At 41.5% G+C, this 20,335-nt stretch overlaps 1 protein-coding gene across 1 annotated transcript in view; it reads left to right on the top strand.

Annotated features, from left to right (window-relative positions):
- Nucleotides 1-20,335, top strand: part of LOC145411874 (bestrophin-2-like) — a 285,723-nt gene that overhangs the window by 71,887 nt on the left and 193,501 nt on the right. The window contains exon 6 of the mRNA XM_080281833.1: nt 8,939-9,177. Coding sequence (XP_080137959.1) covers nt 8,939-9,177 — 239 coding nt within the window. The remainder of the gene's footprint in view (nt 1-8,938; nt 9,178-20,335) is intronic.

Below are 20,335 nucleotides of genomic sequence, written 5' to 3'. Positions count from 1 at the left end.
CATTTCCACTGTACTTCTTCATGACTAGCACCATATTCGAGTATTAATTTATCAACACAACTCAGCATAAAGATGGGGATATGGCAATTTTACGACACGTTAGAGTAAAAACAGAATCGGGGTCTGAGTGTTGTATTCTCATTTCATTCAAAGATGAGGTTTATGTATGCATGCTGTATCTATAGAGTGATTCAAAAGTCAGGTTACATAGGGAAATACTGCTATGGAGTATTACACGGGAAAGTCATAGTATATGTTTGATACACTTTTTGCACACGTTCATTCTAGTAACAACAGATTCCTGAGCGTTGTGTTTGTTCATCTTCGATCCCTACGTAACCCGAATTTTGACTTACCCTGTAGTGTTTATTTTGAGGTTTGTTGAACGTTGAGTGATAATATTTCTGTGGTGACGTGGATTAATGGTCCCTGCCCTCTGCTTCTTGTTTCCTGGCAAAGGTAGACTTCAGACAGCCTTGTTTTCTATACCCTTCCCCCCCTACCACATGTGTGTGTGTTCTTACCTAATGGGGTACTTTATGGGGTGGAAGACAATTGACAATCGTCATGGTCGAGCCTGCCACAGACGTCGTAGGACACGCATGCTCATGAATCATATGCTGCATTTGTTTGTGTGCACTTGTGATAGGATTAATGTCATTCATACTTACAAAACCACTTACACTCTCCAGTGAATACACACAACAAGAGCTTATTCATTTGCATGAGTCATAGGTAAAAATATTCTAATCTGGCAAGTCTAGCAACTAGTCAGCTCGTTCATCCCTTATAATTTAATGTTTTCTATGTTAATTCTTTAGAAATGAGTAGATTTGTATCTCTTATTATATGGTTTCAATGAGGAAAGTCATATTTTCCTCCTCTGAGACGATTTACTAACTTAAATTTATTAGTGCCTAAATTCGCCTTCAGTCAACGATTCCGACAAACCGTCCCAAATCCAGGAACGGTCAACAGTCATTTTTTGCCTGCTCTGAGAGAGGTCGGAAGGCTAGACTGAAGTTGAGAGGACGCACGCTGAGAATCTGAGATGTCAGGATCGTACTGTTGTGTTCCCCTGTGCATTAATAGGGGTGGCCATCAATTTCCTCAATTATGAATGATGAAATTACAAAATAAACAATTCGGATAATATAGTGTCATATACAGTATGTATATATTTCTCAAAGTGGCTAATCAATCCAGAATAGAATATATTCTCTATAATAAGTATATATAGAAAAATATATGTATATATATAAAAATATGTGCTTTTCACTTTCACTCACAAAGTACACACTGCTTCCTACCCAGATGACTTAACACTCCCACACACACTTCATGACTGGTGTACTACAAAAAGACTCCGAATGGCCTCTTTTATGGTAGAACACAGTCATAACTCACACCTCACTATCAACAACATCTCCCTTGTCCCACATGCACACAAAATCTTTGGTGAAATGAAAGCACAGTAACAGAAGAATTTGGTAATATCTTGCAGCATAGAGTAGTTAGAAGCTGATCTGTAAAAATATTTATCCAAGACAGCCTTTCTGAAATTATCTTGATGTCCTCAAATGTAAGTATTACAAAATCTTGGGTGCCGCAATGTTAGTAAACAAAAGCAGAGTCTATCTTGTCCCTGGGACTGTACCTTCAATGCGCATGCACCACTTGGATATTTGGGATGTTACGAGCGTCGTACCGATTTTTTACTTATATTGGTTAGTAATCGACTTGAAGAGGGCAATTACAAAGTATTTCGTTCCAGCCAATAGTGAGTAATGTAACTCCACCTCTTTCAGTACAATAAAAGACTACTAATGCAAAATAAATGAGGATATTGGAGTTCATTTGATGCTAGTCTAGCTGGATAAATATTTTTTACGTATTACTATGAAAATAATAAGTAGTTTGCCTTCATTTCTTCTCAATTATTTGAGAAAAAAATAATTCCTCTACACATTACAAACATTAATTTGAATCATAAGTCCACACAAAGATATGTTATTAATGATTCATGAGAATGCGACTGTTCACTGTCAGTGGCAGGCTCGACCACTTCAGTGGCGGCTCCAAAGCATCCCATTGTATCTACAGGAATGAGTCAGGCTCGTACTGTTCCATGTATTAAACCATTTTTTATCATACGTATCCTTAAATTTATGAATAGTTTTAGTGCACGCTATTTCATTCGGTAGTGCATTCCACTGATAAACTGCCCTATTTGGGAAACTGAATTTCTTTACGTCTTTATCTCCTATTTTTATTTATTTTTTTATTTTTTTGCAGTGTCCTCTTGCTGATGCTTGTGTGTTCTTATCTAATTGTTCTTACTTAATTGTATCTTTACAGGAATGAGTCAAACTCGTACTGTCCCGTGTCTTAAACCATATTTATTGTACACCTAAAAGCACTAATCTCTCCCCCCTAATAGCCGGAGTCGCGGCCAGTGAACTACCAGGCGATCGAACACCCCACATCCACCGTCCCTACCCCAACCCCAAAGCGTTCTTGGATATATGTGGGACGGCCAGAGCTGATGTTACAATGTGTCATGCCTGTTTTTATATACAATCAGAACCAGTAGGAGTAAGTATATAAAGGCAATTAATGTATAATACTATGCTGGTATCCACAACATACGAAAAAAGCACGAAAATGAAAGAAGACATACGGCGTATTGTGTTATTGACTATATACTTACTATATCATAATGTAACTACAGATAAATATAGTATAGCATCTGATGAAAGATGTGATATCGTTTCGTATACATTCTCACTCCCACCTCCATCACCTCTCTGATTTGGTGTCTCCACCAAACGCCTCTCATACCCTGTCATCCCCCATCCCCATCCATTGTTAACCAACATAAAGGTAATGCTAAAATAATCTGTAAAGTATTAATCATATTGTATTATCACACGCTTCTGCATTATCACCAACAAATAAAAAACATACAATACTCCGGTATAGCTGCCAACCATTTCATCCTGTTGTAAGGTGTTACATGACATACACACTGCAAGTTGGACCTTGTGTTACAATGACATACGGTTGTTTATCCTTAACACAGGTTGTGTGGCTTTGGACGTCCATTAATCCATATGAGCGTGGTAATTTAAGCCTTACATTATAAACTCGTAAGGATTATGTTCCTGTTATTATTGGATGAACGAAACGTATCAGGGATCTGCTCTGACGAACCACCAACTCTGTTTTAACGAAAATATTCCGACCACTTGTCACAATAGTGACACAGTGTCATTATGTATATAACTGAATGTGTGTCAATCGTATACGTAACGACATTGTGTCACTGTTGTGTTAAAGCAGAGTTCGTGGTTCGTCAGAGCCGATCCCTGATTCGTTTCGTTCATCCAATAATGACAGGAACATAATCCTTACGAGTTTATTATTTAAGGCTTAAATTACCACGCTCATATGGATTAATGGACGTCCAAAGCCACACAACCTGTGTTAACCATAAACAACCGTATGTCATTGTAACACAAGGTCCAACTTGCAGTATGTCATGTAACACCTTAAAACAGGATGAAATGGTTGGCAGCTATATCGGAGTACTGTATGTTTTTTATTTGTTGGTGATAATGCAGAAGCGTGTGATAATACAATATGATTAATACTTTACAGATTATTTTAGCATTACCTTTATGTTGGTTAACAATGGATGGGGATGGGGGATGACAGGGTATGAGAGGCGTTTGGTGAAGACAGCAAATCAGAGAAGGGTGATGGAGGTGGGAGTGATAATGTATACGAAACGACATCACATCTTTCATCAGATGCTATACTATATTTATCTGTAGTTACATTATAATATAGTATGTAAGTATATAGTCACTAACAAATAATACGGCATGTCTTCTTTCATTTTCGTGCCTTTCTCGTATGTTGTGGATACCAGCATAGTGTTACACATTAATTGCCTTTATATACTTACGTACACTGGTTCTGATGGTATATAAAAACAGTCATGACACATTGTAACATCACCAGCTCTGGCCGTCCCACATATATCCAACAACGCTTTGGGGTTGGGGTAGGGGTGGTGGATGTGGGGTGTTCGATCGCCTGGTCGCTCACTTGCCGCGACTCCGGCTAACAGGGGGGAGAGATTAGTGCTTTCGGGTGTACATATCCTTAAATTTGTAAATTGTTTTGGCACACACTATTTCATTCGGTAGTGCATTCCATTGATCAATTGCTCTGTTTGGGAAACTGAATTTCCTTACGTCTTTATCACCTCTCTTCTTATGCAGTTTTTTGCAGTGTCCTCTTGCTGATGCTTCTCCATATGTTAAGTAATCATTCATGTCTATTTTCTCCTTCCCTGATATGCACTTAGGTAAATTTTTAGAAGTAACCAACGTTTTCTTTTATTATTTTTTTTATGGTTTCCAATGCAAAATACTGTGCTTTAATTAGTTTTGACCCTCATTTTTTGGGGGAAATCCCCCTTTTGGAATTTTGAGTAAGATTTCCAAAAGTGGGTTTATCCCCCAAAATCAAGATCAAGATTAATTAAAAATACACTATTTTGCATTAAACTAACCCAAACTAACCTAACGTAACCTAACCTAGGCCTGATCTAGAGCCTGACAGACCAAATGCACACACCTGCACCAGCCAATATGGCGCAACATTCATCCGTTACTGAGCGACAGCCTAACCTAAGTCACTATATGACTATCCCTACAAAATTTGCTCCCCCAACTGAAACTAGGCTTAAAGGGTAAGTCTTAGTTAGAATAGTTCAGGGACGTAATATAATGAAAATTGGTAACGTTGGTTACTTCTAAAGTTATACCTGCACTTATATAGCATTATCATGTCACCTCTTCCTTCTCTCCTGTAGTGTTGGTAGATTCAGTTTATTTAGTCTTTCTTCGTAGCTTAGGTCCCTTAAGCTTGGTATCCATCTTGTAGCAGCCTTTTGAACTTTTTCAATCTTGTCTATGTGTTTTTTGAGATGAGGACTCCAGACTACTGATGCATATTCCAGGGTTGGTCTAATGAATGATGTTATTATCCTTCTTAGCATGTCTTCATTTATGTATGTGAATGCTATTCTCATATTTGCAAGCAGTGTATACATGTTCCGTACCTTCTCGCTGATGTGGTCAGCCGGAGATAGTCTGTTATTAATAATCACACCTAGGTCTTTCTCTCTGATGTGTATAGGGTTTTATTTCCTAACTTATAATCCCAATCAGGTCTTTTTTCACTTTTACCAAACTTGATTACATGACACTTGTCTGCATTGAATTCCATTTGCAATGTACTACTCCATCCATGAAGTTTATTTAATTCTTCTTGTAGCTCTTTACAAGAGTCTGTGCTAGCAATTCTCCTTTGTATTTTTGCATCATCTGCAAACATATTCAGATAGCTCTCATTTCCAGTGTTACTGTTTATATAATTTATATACACTAAAAACATGATTGGTGCCAGCACTGAACCCTGTGGTACTCCACTAGTCACTTCTTTCCATGATGAGTAGTTTCCTCTTAATACTGATCTCATTTCTCATTTTATGAGAAAATCTTGCATCCAACAAAACAGTTTGCCCCGAATTCCTCCTTGATGGTACAGTTTCCATAAAAGTCTTTGGTGTGTTACTGTGTCAAAAGCTTTCTTGAAATCTAAATAGATACTGTCCACCCATCCTTCCCTTTCCTGTATTGTGTTTGTTACTCTGTCATAGTAGCTCAACAGATTAGTAACACATGATTTTCCTTTTCTGAAACCAAACTGTCTTTCTGTTATCATACTGTGTTCTTCTAGATAATTTACCCAAGCTTTTCTTATAAAAGTTTCTAATACCTTGCTTACAACACTGGTCAGTGATATTGGTCGGTAGTTGAGTGGATTTTGTCTATTTCCTTTCTTGAATAAGGGGACAATATTTGCTTCTTTCCAAATATCAGGTAGTTTACCTTGACCCAAGGATTTCTTGAAAATTAAAAATAATTGTACTTAACTCCTTTGCACATTCTCGTAGTACCCAACATGAAATTTCATCGGGACCACTTGCTTTTCCTCTGTCTAATCTACGTAACTCCTCCTGTATTACTTTTTCTGCTATTTGTATATCTGGTAGTATGTGTGGACATGCATGTTCCACATAGTCCCTCTCAAAATTTTTTTCTTCTGTAAAAACTAATTGGAAATTCTTATTTAGTGCTTCACAAATATCTTTCTCTTGTGTATAAGTGGTTCCCTCATCCGTAATGGATTGTATTACAGTATATCTTTTACTTTGATTTTGCTTCTGATGTAGCTGTAAAACAGCTTTGGTTGATCACTACTTTTATTTATTACATCCTCCTCAAACTGTTTTTGGGCTTCCCTCCTTATTCTTGTATAATCGTTTCTTGCCTGTTTGTAATTATTATATGTCCTTTCACTATTGTGTCTTCTGTATCTATTCCACAACAAATCTCTTCTTTTGATTTTTTACATTCTGTATTGAACCATTTCTGTATTTTCTTATCTGCTTCTTTATGCTGTGGGATGTACTTCTGGACTCCTATTTCATAAAATTCACAGAATTTTTTATATACAGCATTTAAATCTTGTCCTCTAAGCTCATTTCCCCAATCAGCTTCTAACAAATACTTCTTTAGGTCTTGATAATTTCCCATTTTATAGTTTAGGCTCTTTTTGTAACTGTCATTGCTGTTAACTATGTCATATGCTATCCTGAAGTTATAATTTAGTACTGCATGATCGCTTTTGCCGAGTGGAGGGTGATATATTAAACTGTCAATATCATTTTCTTGCCTAGTAAATATTAGATCTAGCACTGAAGTTACATCAAGTCCTCTTTTTCTGGTGGTTTCCCTCACATGTTGCATTAGGAAAACTCTTGCACGAGATCCAGGAGCTTTTGGTCCCAACAGCTTTCTTGGCTAATTATATCTAGAGTATTCCAATTTATCATATTCCAATTTATATTTGTATTAAAATCCCGAGTTAGTATAATTCTTTCCAATTTCTCTTCCATTCTATGTAGTAATGATCTTAAACTCTGAATTGTACTCTCTGCCAGGTCCTCATATTCATCTCTTTCCCATGTGTTTGATCTGGGTGGCATGTACAAAATGGCTACAATTACTTTCCCTTCAGATGTGTTGATCTCTACTGCAGTCAGTTCTACTTGTGATGGTATATCTAGTTTTATTTCATTGACTTTTAGATTTTTCTTAGTTAATATTATAATTCCTCCTCCTTTTTTTAAATTTCTGTCTCCTCCATATATTGTATTCCTCTAAGTTTAGTATGTCATTGGATATCCTTGGTGTTAATTTTGTTTCAGTTTGGCATATTATTTGTGGTTCATTTTCTCTGACATAATCATTCATCTCTAGTAATTTAGATACCATTCCATCCACATTTGAGTACATCAACTTTATCATCTTGTTTATATACTTGTCATGACATGGTTTTACTACCTTCCTCCTTTTTATTCCATCCTGTTTGTGTACCACTTTCGTACCTGCAATCCTATTACAGTACTGTACTTTGTAAAAAAATTTCTTCTCCTCTTCTGATCTTCCCTCATTTTTTGTTTTTGCTTCCTCCCTTTTCCCTTTCAGTAATTCCAGTTCCTCTTGTGTTAGGCATCTTTTTATCCATATATTTTGAACTCCTCTTTTTCCATAAGATTCTTTGCATTTTTTAGTATCTCTTCCACAGTGTTTACACTCTGGAAAGTCACCGTTAGAGGTCTTGTCTTGCTTTTCTCATATTTCCCTAACCTTTTGTGTTCCTCTATGTCTTTACTACAGATTTCCTCTGATACTTCTTTCAGTAAGCTCATTACATTTGCCATCTCCTTTTTGTCTCTTGTGATCTTGTTTTTTACTTCTTCCTCTTCTATACCAGTGATTACTATAGATTTGTTTATATCTACGGAATCTCTGACTAACTTTGGATTGTTTTGGATTATTCTTTTCACTTCCTTTTTAATGCTTTTTTCCTCCACCCTTGTTTCTAAGTCTTTCTCTTTACTTTCACCATTTCAGCATACGTGGTTTCCACATCATTTTTGTAGCTTTGCACAGCTTCATTCACCTGTGTTATCTTCTCGTCAGTATCACTGCTCTGGTCTATAAGACTGCTTACGTGCCTAATTGTCTCTGTGTCATTTTTGAACTCTTCCATAATACTCTCGTGATTGACTACTGTACTTGCCATTTCACTCATTTTCTTCCTGAGTGTACTCAATTCCACTGTTAGTTCACTGATGGTTGTGTCTTTCTTGTTGGCCTCCCTTCCTAGTTTTTCTATTTCTTCCTTTTGCAAGTGCATCTGCTTCTTTATTTCATCAATTTCATTTTTGAAAGCCATTTCTAGTTTGTGTAGGCTACACGTTCAACCAGTCAATTGTGAGTCTCCACGTCAACCAGTTCTTGGTAGAAATCATCATTTTGCTTTCTACCTTTATCCCTTTTCTTTTCCAAATTTGTTTTACTAAAGTATGTATCCATTTTGCAATACTAAAAGTACAGAGTATGTACTTACATTCCCCGTGCTGCTGTAGTCTAAACAAACCTCAGCTGACTCAGCGCATTCTTTCGTCTTGGTTCTCTTTTCTGTTTGAACAAGTCTTGATTAAACTTTTTTTTTTTTTTTTTCTTTTAATAATGAAAAATCATTTAGTCTAACCTGGTACAGAGCTTGACTCATACAAAGATACTAATTTAGGTAATGCCACTGGCCGTGTTGGTTCGGTACGGAGTGCCGATGTCGCACGTCTGCCTCGATTGACTCCCTGTGTGTGTGTGTGTGTGTGTGTGTGTGTGTGGTACCCTCACCCCATCCTTGTGTGGAAAAAAAGGTCAAGGTCAGGATGATAATACCGACAATGGTGATAACATTAGTTACCACCATCTCACATTTACAGGGTTCATGACCTTAAACGAGCTGAAGATCTTTAACGACCTGAATGAACTAACCCCACACCCCAAATACTGGATGCCTCTTGTGTGGGCGGGCACTGTGGTCACGCGTGCCAGGAAGGAGGGGCGCATCAAGGACGATTTCGCTGTGAAGACCATAATTGATGAGATTAATCGCATCAGAAGCCTGTGTGGGAGCCTCCTAGGATATGACTCTATCAGCATTCCCCTTGTGTATACTCAGGTATGTGGGCGACTTCTTAACTATTAGATAATCAGTAGGCCTCTTGTGTAGACTCGGGTATGTGGGGGATTCCGAAAGTTTGAGTGAATCAGAATACTACTTGTGTAGACTCAGGTATCTTGTGTAGACTCAGGTATCTTGTGTAGACTCAGGTATCTTGTGTAGACTCAGGTATCTTGTGTAGACTCAAGTATCCTTTGTAGACTTAGGTATGTGGGAGACTCCTTAACTATGACTCAATCAGTATACCCCTTGTGTATAGTTAGGCATGTGCAAATTCCATAAATATGAATGAATTAGTATACCTCTTTTATTTATGCAGATATGTTGGGGATTCCATCGTTCTTCTCCTAGATATATCAAAAGTGGTGTTCCTCAGGGCTCTGTCCTATCACCAGCTCTTTTCCTTTTATTCATCAATGACCTTCTAAGCTGTACATCTGACTCTATCCACTCATATGCTGATGATTCCATCCTTCATCTTTCCATTCGGTTCCCACAATGTCCATTTCAGCAGTTTCTTTAACAAACAAGGGATGAGGCTATGGCACACCTAATATCTGACTTGGCTCATACCTCTGACTGGGGTAATAATAATCTTGTTGTTTTTAATGCATCAAAGACTCCGTTCTTACACCTATCAACCCGACAAAATCTTCCACAGGAGTACCCACTAATGTTTAATAATATCCAGGTCAATCCAGCATCATCTTTGAACATGCTTGGGGTTTCATTCACTTGGGACCTATCTTGGAAAGATCATATTACTTTTCCTGTAAAATCTGCTTCCAAGAGATTGGGTGTGCTAAGCTGACTCCATACCTTTTTTACCCCAGAACAGTTGTTGACTTTATACACGTGTTTTATTCGCCCCTGTGTAAAGTACAACTGTCATGTGTGGGGAGGCTCCCCACGTACAGCTCATCTCACATGGGTGGAGTCAAAGACTTTTCATCTCATTAACTCTTTTCCTCTCACTAGCTCCCTTCAACCTCTGTCTCTTCGCCGCACTGTTGCATCTTTATCTCTTTTCTATCGCTACCTCAATGGTCACCGCTCTTCTGAACTGTGTGCTTGCATCCTTACACCTCTACGACGGGCGCGTAGCACCCGTCTAGCAACAAACTCTCATCTCTCTTCCTTCCAACTGTCTAATGAAAGAGTTAACCGTTACTCCCAGTCCTTCATTTATGCAACAGGTCAACTTGGAACTGTCTCCCTCTGTCTGTATTTCCTACTTCCTACGATCTCTAGTCTTTCAAATGCAGTGTGTCCAGGTATCTCAAAATGAACGGATCTTGAATTTGGCTCTTTTGTATTTTTTTCCTTGGAAGGAACGGTTTGTGGGCTCAGCCTTTGGTTCCTTCTTTCATGCATTAAAAAAAGTATGAGGGAATCAGTATACCCTTGTGTATACTTGTATGTGGGGTGAATTGTAGCTATGAATCATTATACCCTTGTGTATAATTGGTTCTAAGATGTTTAGTGGAGAAGTATCTAGAGAAGGGAAGGAAAGTGTATGCTGCCTTCATGGACTTGGAGAAAGCTTATGACAGAATAGATAGGCAAGGTATGTGGAAGGTATTAAGAATATATGGAGTGGAGGGGAAATTGTTGAGTGCTGTGAAGAGTATGTACGAGGGAGCTAGGGCTACAGTGCGAGTGGATGGTGAGCTGAGTGAGTTCTTTGATCTCAATGTGGGATTGAAACAGGGGTGTGTGATGTCTCCATGGCTGTTTAATATATATATGGATGGGGTTGTAAAGGAGGTGCAAGGTAGGGCAGTGGATGTGGGGGTGGCCCTAATGAATGAGGGTGAGATTTGGAAGCTTCCGGTGTTGCTGTTTGCTGATGATACAGTATTGTTGAGTGAAGATGAATGGGAGTTGCAAGGTTTGGTGAATGAATTTGGGACAGTGTGTAGGAGGAGGAAGCTGAAAGTTAATGTAAACAAGAGTAAAGTTATGCTGTTTGAGAGGAATGAAGTCACAGAATGTACAGTGAGGTTGGATGGTGAGGATATGGAGAATGTGAGTGCATTCAAGTACTTGGGTAGTGTGATGAGTAAGGATGGAAGTTTGAGGGATGAAGTACGTGAAAGGGTACAGCAGGGAAGAAAGGTTGTTGGTACACTGAAAGCAGTGATGAGAAATAGGGAGGTGAGTATGGAAGTTAAGAAATCACTGCATGATGGTATTGTGATCCCTACCCTGACGTATGGAAGCGAGGCGTGGACCTTGCAAGAGGGGAACAAGTCAAGAGTGAGAGCAGTGGAAATGAATTACTTGAGAGGAGCATGTGGAGTGACGTGGAGGGACAGGTTGACAAATGAAGAAGTGAAGGAACGTTGTGGGGTAGATGTGGATGTGGTTGAAAAGATTAGGAGAAATACACTGAGCTGGTTTGGACATGTGGAGAGAATGGAGAATGAAGGACTGACTAAGAGGGTGTATGTGGGTGAGGTGGAGGGAGGGAGAGGGAGGGGTAGACCGAGGATGAGGTGGAGGGATGGAGTTGAGAGGTATATGAGGGAGGGGGGGGTGAGTTGGGGGGAGGGGAGTCAAATAGTGGGTGACAGAGTGACTTGGAGGCGTTTTGTCTGCGGCCACCCTTTGTGGGATTAGGGCGTCGGGCGATAGATAGATAGATAGATAGTATAATTGGTATGTGGGTGTGGCTCCTTAACTAAGGCTCAGTCAGTATACCTCATGTATATACCCTGGTATTTGCATTCTGCTATACAGACAATCCATATAAAAAGCCAGAGAGTTTTCTTAAATATCACATATCTTCCCAAATAACTGACTTCCTAAATTGGGTGAACTGGAAAATGTAACTATTACTGTAATGCCAGGTGAAAAAGGCCCGACTTCTCAGTCCTAGAACACCTAACGTGTAGCGGGGTCCTCCTTCGAGACCGGGGCTTAGTAAGGTAGGACACAAAAACTCCAGGCAATAACCTTTACATGTATATTACCACAGTCAGGCACAGGACAAAGACAGCAGATATTACAACACAATATATATGGCAAAGAAATAAAACCTTAACTAGGATACTGTATTAGTATCTCGCAGGATACTGGCTTAACTGATACTGATGCCAACACAATTCTAGTGTACAGGTGTACAGGGAATACAGGCGCGCGTGGGGGTGCGGAGAGTGAGGCTCACGGGGGAGGGGGAGGGCGAGGGGAGTGACTCGCGGCGGGTCAGAACAGAGTTTTAGTAATATTGGGAGAGAGTAAGTACAGTAATCCCTCTAATATCCGAACGTCCAATATCCGAACATCCCCACTAACCGGACATAATCCTCCTGGGATCCAATATTCCCAAAATGGGCCAAAAACCGCAAAAAATTCGAAAAAATCTGACTTTTCTCCCTCCCATAATTTGAAATTCCCGCCTGGTGCCAAACAGCTGTTACACCATGGTCCCTTCACCCCTTCCTTCCTCCCCCTCCCCCCTCCCCTGTCAGGTTGCCATTTGGTATTTTTCATTACCAAGTGTGGGCCAATTTGGTAATGAAAAATTCGTTTGGTAATGAATTAGAATAATGCATTACCAAATGGATTTTTCACATGTATGAGGATGCACAGGATGGAGATGGTGGATTGTTTGCTCTCTCTGATTAATCTGCTACCCTACATAGTGTGAAAATAATCAACATGGTGTTAGTTATAAGGAGAGTGATTACATGTATTTCCACTTGTATATATAATTAGTGAAGAATATATGCTAGCTTTACGAATTTGGTAATGAAAAGTTATATTTGACAATGAAAGTTGAGGAGGTTGGTAATGTGGCTGTTGCGATCTGGCAACTGTGTTACCCCACCAACATCAACAGTCACAGCTTAACTCCGATGGAGAGCAGATACTCATAACAGTGCAAGCCACAGGTGCTTGTTGTTTGTGAATAAACAGTGAATAAACTGCAATACCTTGCCACTAGAACACACAGGAATTTACAGTGTTGTGCAGTGTTAAGAAATTAGAATTTAGAGTGCAGAGGATTAACTGTGGACTGCAAACTGGCGGTTCAAACCAGTCCAAGAGCAAGGGACTTGTAAGTACCCAGAATGTTTAATATTGTATAAACTCACCTCTAAAACCTCATTTTATGGTTCTTTTGCATTTATTTTAGTCTTTTATGTCCCTTATTGGTGTGATTTGGGTCTTAAATAGGTGCAATGCATGTCCAGAGGGAGTTGTATAGGTGTTTTTCAGAGTTAGGGTCCATAAGTACAAGTCCATAAGCTGGGGCCCAATATCCGGACAGGACCACTATCCAGACCTGCCTATGGCTCTATTGATCCGGATATTGGAGGGGTTACTGTATTATTAATTCAAACCTAGTATTTTCTAATAGCAAAGGGGTTTTGACAATTGATTCTATTTCTCGTTTACTTTCACGTAGTTCCTGGGAGGAGATTGGTAAAGAGAGGGAATGACACTGGGAATTCACTGTTTATGGTAATACAAGTGGGAAAATATTATTAACACTTCCTCTACGGTTTTCTTATAACAAGTGACATTGGAGTATTTCGCTACAGAGGATTTCTTGAGAGGAGTAGTCTTACAGGTTTTCTACAATGGGCATCACTCTTGAGTCTACTTCACCAGAGCTTGGTTTCTGCACTCGTCCTTACTCATCCACCTGTGATTTCACTTGCCTCGATATTCAACACACACATTAAGTCACTGTAACAGCGTGGTGGACTGAAGAGGTGAAACGGGCTGTGGCACAAAAGAAGAAAGCATACAATGAATGGATGAGAAATAGGGGCGTGGAAGAAATTGAGAGGCGGAAGAGAGAGTTATATGTAGAAAGAAAGAGAGAGGTGAAAAGATTAGTAAGAGAGAGTAAGAAGAGAGTGGATGAGGAATTTGGAAGGAATTTGAGTGTAAAGTGGGGGGACTGTAAGAAAATGTTCTGGAAAGAGGTGAAAAGAGTAAGACGGGGTGGAAGTGAAGTTAGCAGGGGAGTGAAAGATAAAAATGGTAGATTACTAGTGGAGAAGGGAGAAAAAGTGAGCAGATGGAGAGAACGCTTTAAGGAATTGTTGAACGTGGAGGATGGAAGTAATGCGAGTATAAGTGGCTGGGGAATGGCTGGGAGAAGGAGGGAGGTGAGAAGACAGGAAGAATTCAGTAGGATAGAAGTTGTGGAAGCAATGAAGAAAGTTAAATCAGGGAAAGCCCCAGGAATTGATGGAGTGTGTGGTGAAATGCTGAAGCATGAGGGAGAGACAGTAGTAGAATGGATGTGGAAGATGTGCAGATTGGCCTGGGAGGAAGGTAGAGTCCCGGAGGATTGGAAGTCAGGTATAATTATTCCCTTGTACAAAGGAAAAGGGGAAAAAGAAGTGTGTGGTAATCATAGGGGCATTTGTCTTCTTAGTATAATAGGAAAAGTGTATGGTAGGATACTTATTGACAGAGTTAGAGAAAGAACAGAGAAATTAGTTGGAGAAGAACAAGGAGGCTTTAGGAAGGGAAGAGGTTGTGTAGATCAGATATTCATTCTCAGATCTTTAGTGGAAAAGTTTCTAGAGAAGGGAAAGAAGTTGTATGCGGCTTTCATGGATTTGGAGAAAGCATATGACAGGGTGGATTGACTAGGATTGTGGAAAGTGTTAAGAATATATGGAGTAGATGGGAAATTGTTGAATGCTGTGAAGAGTATGTACGATGGTGCGAAGGCTGCAGTGCGTGTGGATGGTGAACTAAGTGAATTTTTCTCTTTGAAAGTTGGGTTGAAACAGGGATGTGTCATGTCACCATGGTTGTTCAATCTGTACATGGATGGGGTAATAAAAGAGGTACAAGGTAGGGTAGTGGATGTTGGAGTGGCCCTGGTGAGAGAGGATAGTGTTTGGAAACTCCCTGTACTGTTGTTTGCAGATGATACTGTGTTGTTGAGTGAAGACGAAGGGGAGCTGCAAGGCTTGGTGGATGAGTTTGAGGAGAGTGTGTAAGAAACGGAATCTAAAGGTGAATGTAGGGAAGAGTAAAGTGATGGTCTTTGAGAGAGGTGAAGTCAGTGAATGTACAGCGAGGTTGGATGGTGAGGAATTGGAAAATGTGAGTACGTTTAAGTACTTGGGTAGTGTGATGAGTAAGGATGGAGGTTTGGAGGGTGAAGTGCTTGAAAGGGTACAGCAGGGAAGAAAGGTTGCTGGTTCTTTGAAAGCAGTGATAAGAAACAGGGAAGTGAGCATGGAAGTGAAAAAGTTACTACATGACTGTATTGTGATACCAACTCTAACGTACGGAAGTGAAGCTTGGACGTTGTTGGAAGGACACAAGTCAAGAGTGAGAGCCGTGGAAATGAGTTATTTAAGAGGAGCCTGTGGAGCCACATGGAGAGACAGGCTGACGAATGAGGATATAAAGGAGCGTTGTGGTGTTGATGTGGATGTGATAGGAAACGTTATGAGGAACACACTGAGGTGGTTTGGCCATGTGGAGAGGATGGAGGGTGAAAGACTGATGAAGAGAATGTATGTGAGTGAGGTGGAGGGGGAAAGAGGGAGGCGGAGGCCGAGGATGAGATGGAGAGATGGGGTGGAGAGGTATATGAGAGAGGGGGGTGTGAGTTGGGAGCAGGGGAGTGAAATGGCGGGGGACAGGGCGACTTGGAGGCGATTTGTTTGTGGCCACCCCAAACGGGATTGAGGCATCTGGCAATAGATAGATAGATAGATAGATCATTTTTACACTAGTTTGGGGCAACGTCACACTTAACCTAAGTCAGTTCATTAGTTCTGGGGCAACACCACACTTATCATGATTCACTCATCTTGTGGGGGCAGCGTGGAGACACGCCGGCAACAACTCGGCCAGGATAGGGGCACCGCCAAGGGGGGGGGAGTGCCGAGAGGGCACGGGACGACTTGCAGGGGCATCCTCTCGCGTCCAGGGCTGCAAGTGGCAAAGGGGCCCGCAGTCTCCAGGCTAGGCTCAGGGGTGTGGCCCTCAGGACTGGGGCGTAACAGGTCCAGAAATCTCTGGTTCAGGTCTCGGCCGGAGGTGGAGGTCTTATGCCGCCTGGTAGGCGTGGAGAGATCACGCCCGGGCATCCTGGGGAGGGTCTGGAGTGACTGAGGACTGTAGTCCCCAGAGTCGAGGGGCGCCGTCAGGGAGGGGCTGCGGCACCGACCTGAACTAGGGTCTGTCAGGTGGGTCTTTTCAAGGGCCAGGCATAGGGAGTGGAGGCCAGGGGAGACCGTAAGGCCTTGCTGGGGTTCTCCGGTACTGGAGGTCCGGGCTCTTGTCTCAGGCTGGGGCGATGACACTATCAACACCTCCCATTGGCCGTGGGGCCCGGCAATTGGCCGTGGCTACCCAGGGGCACAACTATGAGGCGCCAAGGCCCGGCAATTGGCTATGGCCTGAGTGGGGGAGTCAGCGCGCCTCTGGACACCTTCGGAGCGGCAATCGGCCATCTGACGAAGGTGGGAGCGGCGGTAGGACGTCTCCTTCTGGCGGAGGGAGGAGCGGCAATAGGCCGTCTCAGGGGCAACACCTTCGGTGCGGCAATCAGCCGTCTGATGAAGGCAGGAGCAGCAGTAGGCCTTCTCCTTCTGCCGGGGGGAGGAACAGCAATAGGCTGACTTGAGGGCAACACCTTCGGAGCGGCAATCGGCCGTCTGACGAAGGCGGGAGCGGCAGTAGGCTGTCTCTTTCTGCCGGAGGGAGGAACGGCAATAGGCCGACTCGGGGGCAACACCTTCGGAGCGGCAATCGGCTGTCTGATGAAGGCGGGAGCGGTAGTAGGCCATCTCCTTCTGCCGGAGGGAGGAGCGGCAATAGGCCGACTTGGGGGCAACACCTTCGGAGCGGCAATCGGCTGTCTGATGAAGACAGAAGCAGCAGTAGGCCGTCTTCTTCTGCCGGAGGGAGGAGTGGCAATAGGCCGACTCGAAGGCAACACCTTCGGAGCGGCAATCGGCCATCTGACGAAAGCGGGAGCGGCAGTAGGCCGTCTCCTTCTGCCGGAAGACAGAGCGACAATAGACCGACTCCAGGGAAACACCTTGAAAGCGGCAATAGGCCGTATGGCGAAGGCGGGAGCGGTAGTAGGCCATCTCCTGAGGGGCGCTGTCTGGAGCTGAATGAGCAGCTCCACCCCTAGCTGATCTGGCAGTCCCACTCCCTGAAGGCAGTGTCCTCTTCCTGCTAGGGTGACGGTGCGACGGCTGGGTGTTATAGGGGCGCACAGACCGGACTGACTTATGCCGTTGTCGCATGGCATCCCGTAGTTCGGCTGCGGCTACTCCGTGGGGTCCGGGTGGTGGTGTCGGTGCGTTTCTGGGGGCACTATGCTGTACACCACGCATCTCGTTTCCTGGGGCACTGTGCTGTACGGCATGCATTCAGTTAGATAACACACACTATCTCTGTCAATCTGTCAATCAATCAGTCAATCTATTTATGTCTGTCTGTCAATCTGCGGCAACAGTCACTGAGGGATGAGTCAACACAGCTGTAACTTCACTTCTTTAATTTCTGTAATGTTTTAGGGCTACACAAAACCCTCATTCTTTCTCTCTGTGAAGTTGGGTTTTTTGTGTAGCCCAAAATTTTTAAAGAACTGAAGTTTCATCTGTGTCTGCCTTCCATACATCTTAGTGTACTCCACTTACCCTTACACTGCACAGCAAAAAGAAAAGAAAAAAAAATGATTTGCAACTTAGACACTTTATAGTTCAGTGTTAGAGAGGGTGACACCAATTTAGCTAGGTGGCGCTACCTGTTTTTATAGAATTAATGTCCCTCAACTCCCTCCCCATCCCCCGAAAGGAGGATGGTGGGCTGGAGATGGGCAAATTGAGCCTGCAGTCTACTGGGTTTGCATTCAGATGAACCTGGGGTTGCAGCTACTACTATTGCTGCTGCTGCTGCTGCTTATTTACTTATGAACTTTTTACTTACAAACCTCTGAATACTACGATGTTATTCTTTTAATAATTATTACAAAATAGTGTAGCCTATATAATAATATAATGCTGCTTGAGGCTTTATAGTACCAGTGGCTAAATTACCTGAAGCAATCTGTACAGCAGTAATATTTCAGTTTCTGTCTATATTCATATGTTCACTAATATAGAGTACATACAGTATTTGCCTAATGTATTAGTCTTTTTTTTTATCTAACTTGGCCGAAACTTGGCCTCTTGATCTTGAATGCCTAATTGTAAGAACAGATCAACACAAAAATATGATGATAGTCATGGATAAGTGCTTGAAAATAGTAGCAGCTGTGGCTCAGTGGGTTAGAGTGCTCTGCTCTGACCAAAGGGTCGGAGGATCGAATCCACCAAAGGGTCATTGGTAGACCTCAGGAAGGGCATCCGGTCATAAAATGCTACACGCTCCAGTCCAAAAGTCCTCTACCCAGGGGCAACGCCTTAGCCCTTCGGGGATACCTGGCGTAAAACCAAATTATTATTATTTTTTTTTTTTTATAATAGCAGTCTTTTTTTAGCCACTGAACTACATCAGATAAGGCTCAAAAGGACGAAAATCTGGGCCGAGTTAAGGGGAAAGGAGTTTAGCGAGTACCGACTGTAATGCTAGGTGAAAAAGGCCTGACTTCTCGGTCCTAGAACACCTAACGCGTAGCAGGGTCCTCCATAGGCGTACGGGACCCTTCTCATCTGGGGGGGCTGAACTCGCTCTGCCCGAAATATATTTTGCCTGTAAATCCAAGCAATTATATATATATATATATGTGTGTGTGTGTGTGTGTGTGTGTGTGTGTGTGTGAAGGAAGAAACCACACTTCATGAAGACATTGCACATTTATTCTACACACCATGTAAAAATGAAGGTTAACTGAACTGCTAAATTTCACCCACAATTACAAGTATTATATAAAGCCTACAGTATAAAATTGAACTGAGTAATTAGTATGGGTTATACTTTTTACTGTAATATACTAAATAAATAATAGCTGTTACTGAAATAAATTGCAATGGTTGAATGGTATAAATATAGTAATTATTAAAAATTGCATTAAATTATAGTTCACCTTCATACTAAATTAAAACATGATTAGAAAAATAAAGTGCTTCTTTTCCTATCCATAATAAAGTTAAGACTTACAGGAAAAATCAAGTTAGAAAAAATATTTTTCACGTCCCTTTCTTTTTCCAAAAACATCTATAATTTTGTCCATATCTTCTTCAATCACTCTAGTAGCATATTCTCTCTTTATGTTGATAAGTGCTAGGCAGCTAACTCTTGCTTGACCCATGGTGCTGCGAAGGTAGGATTTCAGCTTACGAAGTCCATTGAAAGACCTCTCTGCTGAACATGAATAGCAGGGATGACAGCCAAAAGAGATACAACTTTCATGAACTCGGGTACCATTTCTGACAGTTCATTTTCGTGTAGAAACTGGACAACATCTGATGCTGTCTTGAGGAAGACTCCTTGTCGCCTTTGCTTAAGCTTATAGAAAAGTCTCTGTTCTGCTTCCATCAGATCCTTGTCCAGGCCATAAAAGTTTGCAACTAGTTCATAGTCACTTTGTGATGGTGAATCACTTATTGCAATGGCACCAAGAGCACACAGAACATCTTGATCATTACCCTTGAAACGAACTTCCAGTTCTGACAGGACCTTGTCAATTGAATTGTAATAAGTGTTGACATGATGATGCTGTACTGGTGTCAGTGGTTGGGCATCCATCCCTGTCAATTCTCCTACCATGGCTTGCAATCGACGAGATGGTTTTTTTCGAGGTATCCGTGCATCACAGAAGTTGAATCTTGTGTTTTCAATCCAAGATTATATGTTTTGGCTGATTTGGTCAGCCCTTTGCCAGATCTTGTCAAAGCTATCATCCTTACGACATTCTCCCAATGTCCTGATGGTAAGATCTGCATTTCGGCGAGCAGTGATGACATCCATATTTTTGGACTGTAAGTATCTGCTCAGACTGTTGGTGTTTGAAAGAATGACTTTGATGATACAGAGTCCAAGAATTAACTCAAAGTCACAGATTGCAGAAAGAAATGCACGACTATCAGAGTATGTCTTAGGATCTTTATCATCTGCTAGCTGAATGAGAGCTTTTACAATTCTCTCAATTTGCTTGTGAACACTTTTCACGGCTTCCCACCTGCATGACCATCGTGTGATACTTAAG

Source organism: Coenobita brevimanus, chromosome 91, assembly GCF_032717465.1.
Source record: "Coenobita brevimanus isolate Jiangsu-jjx chromosome 91, ASM3271746v2, whole genome shotgun sequence".
Classification (NCBI taxonomy): Eukaryota; Metazoa; Arthropoda; class Malacostraca; order Decapoda; family Coenobitidae; genus Coenobita; species Coenobita brevimanus.
This window is presented reverse-complemented; position numbering and strand designations above follow the sequence as displayed.